This window comes from Pundamilia nyererei, unplaced genomic scaffold, assembly GCF_000239375.1.
Source record: "Pundamilia nyererei isolate P.nyererei 1_Seehausen unplaced genomic scaffold, PunNye1.0 scaffold00427, whole genome shotgun sequence".
Taxonomy (NCBI): domain Eukaryota; kingdom Metazoa; phylum Chordata; class Actinopteri; order Cichliformes; family Cichlidae; genus Pundamilia; species Pundamilia nyererei.
In genome coordinates, this window is record NW_005187828.1 from 8,271 (window position 1) to 12,271 (window position 4,001).

General features: G+C 38.7%; 1 protein-coding gene across 2 annotated transcripts in view; it reads left to right on the top strand.

The window, feature by feature from the left end:
* The window catches only part of LOC102202470 (zinc finger protein 665-like), a 9,130-nt gene extending 5,771 nt beyond the window's left edge, over window positions 1-3,359 (top strand). For both annotated transcript variants that reach the window (XM_005753423.1, XM_005753422.2), the window contains exon 3: window positions 1,894-3,359. In XM_005753423.1, coding sequence (XP_005753480.1) covers window positions 1,902-3,089 — 1,188 coding nt within the window. In that variant the 5' untranslated portion in view covers window positions 1,894-1,901 and the 3' untranslated portion in view covers window positions 3,090-3,359. The remainder of the gene's footprint in view (window positions 1-1,893) is intronic.
* Window positions 3,360-4,001: the final 642 nt, after the last annotated feature.

The window sequence follows — 4,001 nt, forward strand, 5'->3', positions numbered from 1 at the left end:
AAAGAACAGTTTAAAATTAATGTAATATAGTATTGGCCATACTATATGATGTATTGCTTGTCTTTGTTTAATAATACAGAAGACAAAGACCTTAAAAAATAATCGCATATCGCATCGCAATCGCAATATTGGGGCAAAAAATCGCAATTAGATTATTTTCCATAATCGTTCAGCCCTAATACAGACATGGAAAAAATTGTTGGTACCCTTTGGTCAATGAAAGAAAATCTCACAATGGTCACAGAAATAACTTTAATCTGACAAAAGTAATAATAAATAAAAATTCTATAAATCTTAACCAATGAAAGTCAGATATTGCTTTTCAACTATGCTTCAACTGAATTATTTAAAAAATAAATGCATGAAACAGGCCAAGACAAAAATGATGGTACCCACAACTTAATATTTTGCAGCACAACCTTTTGACTCAATCACTGCAATCAAACGATTCCTGTAACTGTCAATGAGACTTCTGCACCTCTCAGCAGGTATTTTGGCCCACTTGAAGGGCGCCGTTTCCAGACTGCATGTTTCAGCTCCTTCCAAAGATGCTCAATAGGATTGAGGTCAGGGCTCATAGAAGTCCACTTCAAAATAGTCCAATGTTTCCTTCTTTGCCATTCTTGGGTGTTTGTGTGTTTTGGGTCATTGTCCTACTGTAAGACAAATGACCTGCGACTGAGACCAAGCCTTCTGACACTGGCCAGCACATTTCTCTCCAGAATCCCTTGATATTCTTGAGATTTCATTGTACCCTGCACAGATTCAAGATACCCTGTGCCAGATGCAGCAAACCAGCCCCAGAACATAACCGAGCCTCCCCCATGTTTCACAGTTGGGACAGTGTTCTTTTCTTGATATGCTTCATTTTTCTGTCAGTGAACATCAAGCTGATGTGCCTTGACAAAAAGTTCAATTTTTGTCTCATCTGTCCAGAGGACATTCTCCCAGAAGCTTTGTTGCTTGTCAACATGTAGTTTGATATATTCCAGTCTGGCTTTTTTATAATTTGTTTTCAACAATGGAGTCCTCTTTGGTTGTCTCCCATGTAGCCCAATTTGGCTCAAACAACGACAGGTGGTGTGACCTGACACTGATGTTCCTTGAGTATGAATTTTAGCTTGGATCTCTTTAGAAGCCTTTCTTGGCTCTTTTGTTACCATTGAGATTATCCATCTCTTTGATCTGTCATCAATTTTCCTCCTGCGGCCATGTCCAGGGAGGTTTGCTACGGTACAATGGATCTGCAATTTCTGAAAATTAGGTGCAAGTGTAGTCACAGGAACATCTAGCTGCTTGGAGGTTGTCTTATAGGCTTTACCTTTAACATGCCTGTCTATGATTTTCTTTCTAATCTCCTGAGACAACTCTTTCCTTTGCTTCCTCTGGTCCATGGTGAGTGGGATACACACCATGTCATCAATCAACACACTGAGTCCTATATATAGGCCCACTGACTGATTACAAGATTGGACACACCATGGATTAACATGTCCCTTTGGTCACATTATTTTCATTTTTTTCTAAGGGTACCATTATTTTTGTCCAGGCCTGTTTCATGCATTTATTTTTTAAAGTAATTCAGCTGACTTTCACTGGTTAAGATTTATAAAAAAAAAACTTTATTATTACTTTTGTCAGATTAAAGTTAATTTTTGACCATTGTGAGTTTTTCTTACATTGACCGAAGGGTACCAACAATTTTGTCCACGTCTGTATATAAGTATGTAAATGTATATAGATGCGTAAATGCATATGTGGATTTTCTTTCTTGGAAGTATGGTCTTAATTTGAAGTAAGGTTCTAAGAATGCAATGTGGCGTCATATGTACACTTTGTAGGTTTGGTCGTTCCATAACTGCATGTGACTGTTTTGGTTCTTTGTCATTGTAGGCGAAAGAATGGAAAGCATGTCGAAACCTCGGTCCATTGATGATTGCAACATAACCCAACCAGTTCCTGCAAGTAAAGATGAACCTGTTGTGATCCCTGTGGAGAAGACTTCTACCACTATGAAGCAGGCCAGAAGACGACAGCGCATTGACAGTGGGAACAGAAGCCTTACATGCGATCAGTGTGGAAAGGCTTTTACTCGTAATAGCAGTTTAAAAAAACATCAGCTCATGCACACTGGATTTAAACCATTCAGCTGTGATCGGTGTGGAAAGGCTTTCACTCACAATGCCAGCTTAAAAATACATCAGCTCGTCCACACTGGCATTAAACCATTCAGCTGTGATCAGTGTGGAAGGGGTTTCACTCAGAGTAGCGGCTTAAAAAAACACCAGCTCATCCACACTGGATTTAAACCATTCAGCTGTGATCTGTGTGGAATGTCTTTTTCTGACAATGGCAAATTAAAAAGACATCAACTCGTTCACACTGGCATTAAACCATTCAGTTGCGATCAGTGTGGACAGGCTTTCACTCATAATAGCAAGTTAAAAAAACATCAGCTCATCCACACTGGATTAAAAGCATTCAGCTGTGATCAGTGTGGAATGTCTTTTACTGTAAATGGCAATTTAAAACAACATCAGCTCGCTCACACTGGATTTAAACCATTCAGCTGTGATCAATGTGACAGGGCTTTCACTCAGAGTGGCAGTTTAAAAAAACATCAGCTCATCCACACTGGATTTAAACCATTCAGATGTGATCAATGTGGCAGGGCTTTCACTCAAAGTGGAAGCTTAAAAAGACATCAGCTCATCCACACTGGATTGAAAGCATTTAGTTGTGATCAGTGTGGAAAGACCTTCACTGAGAATGGCAACTTAAAACAACATCGGCTCGCTCACACTGGATTTAAACCATTCAGCTGTGATCAATGTGACAGGGCTTTCACTCAGAGTGGCAGCTTAAAAAAACATCAGCTCATCCACACTGGATTGAAACCATTCGTCTGTGACCAGTGTGGAAAATCTTTTACTCTGCATACAACCTTAAAAGAACATCAGGCCATCCACACTGGCATTAAACCATTTGTCTGTTGTCAGTGTGGAAAGGGTTTTGGTCGCATGGATACTTTAAGAAATCATCAACTAATCCACACTGGAGTTAATTCATTTTTAAGCAGTCAGTGCTAAAAGGCTGTTACTTCTATGTACACATTCAAAAAAAATCTGATCGTTCACACTGCAATTATAGTGTGTGTTGAATTATGGTAATTGTGAAATTTGTGGAAAGTCTTTCATTTATAACAAATATTATTGAGTCATCAGAAAATCCACACTATATGTCGTGCTATGACAAAACTGGCAGACCAATGTGACATTACTCTGACAAAGTTCTTTTGGACGTCCTGGTCAATCATCTTAACCTCCTAAGACCCGAACACTTCCACGGCATGCATTTTTAAATTTCTCTTTGATATTTGGGCATATTGGGGCCCAAGAACATCAAAAGAAAGAATTACCAGATTTTTTTTTCTTTTTTTACCTTATTTTTGTTTTTAAGAAAAATGAGAGCCACATATGAGGATATTCATTTACAATTTTGATAGAACAGTAGCAGTATAATGTCCTCGTAAGTGGATATCAGGCCCTTGTAAAGCAAAATTTAGTATTTTGGTCTAAATAACCCAAAATGTGATGTCCACATATGTGGATGCCAGGTCCTAGGAGGTTAAGTTTAAGATTGCAGACTCCTATAACTGTCATAGTACTGGGTCTTGACCCAGTGTTTTGTGCTTTGGGGCATTGGTGGTTTCTAGCTTCAGTTTTATTGAATATTGTAATATTTAGTGTTTATTTCTATTTCTGTTCTTGTATTTGTTCTTCTGCTTTATGTAATATTTGTAATTTCTAGTCTTTAGGTTCTGTTATCATACCTTCCCTCTGATAGGTTTGTAGCATAAACCTATTTGCTGGAACGTTCAAGACACAAGCAGGTAAAGTTCTTTATGATTCTTGTGCACGGGAGAGAACTGGACAAGCGCCATTCCTTCGCCCGACTCCAGTTGCTCTCGTCTGCTCCCTCGTAACACTGCTCTTTTATTG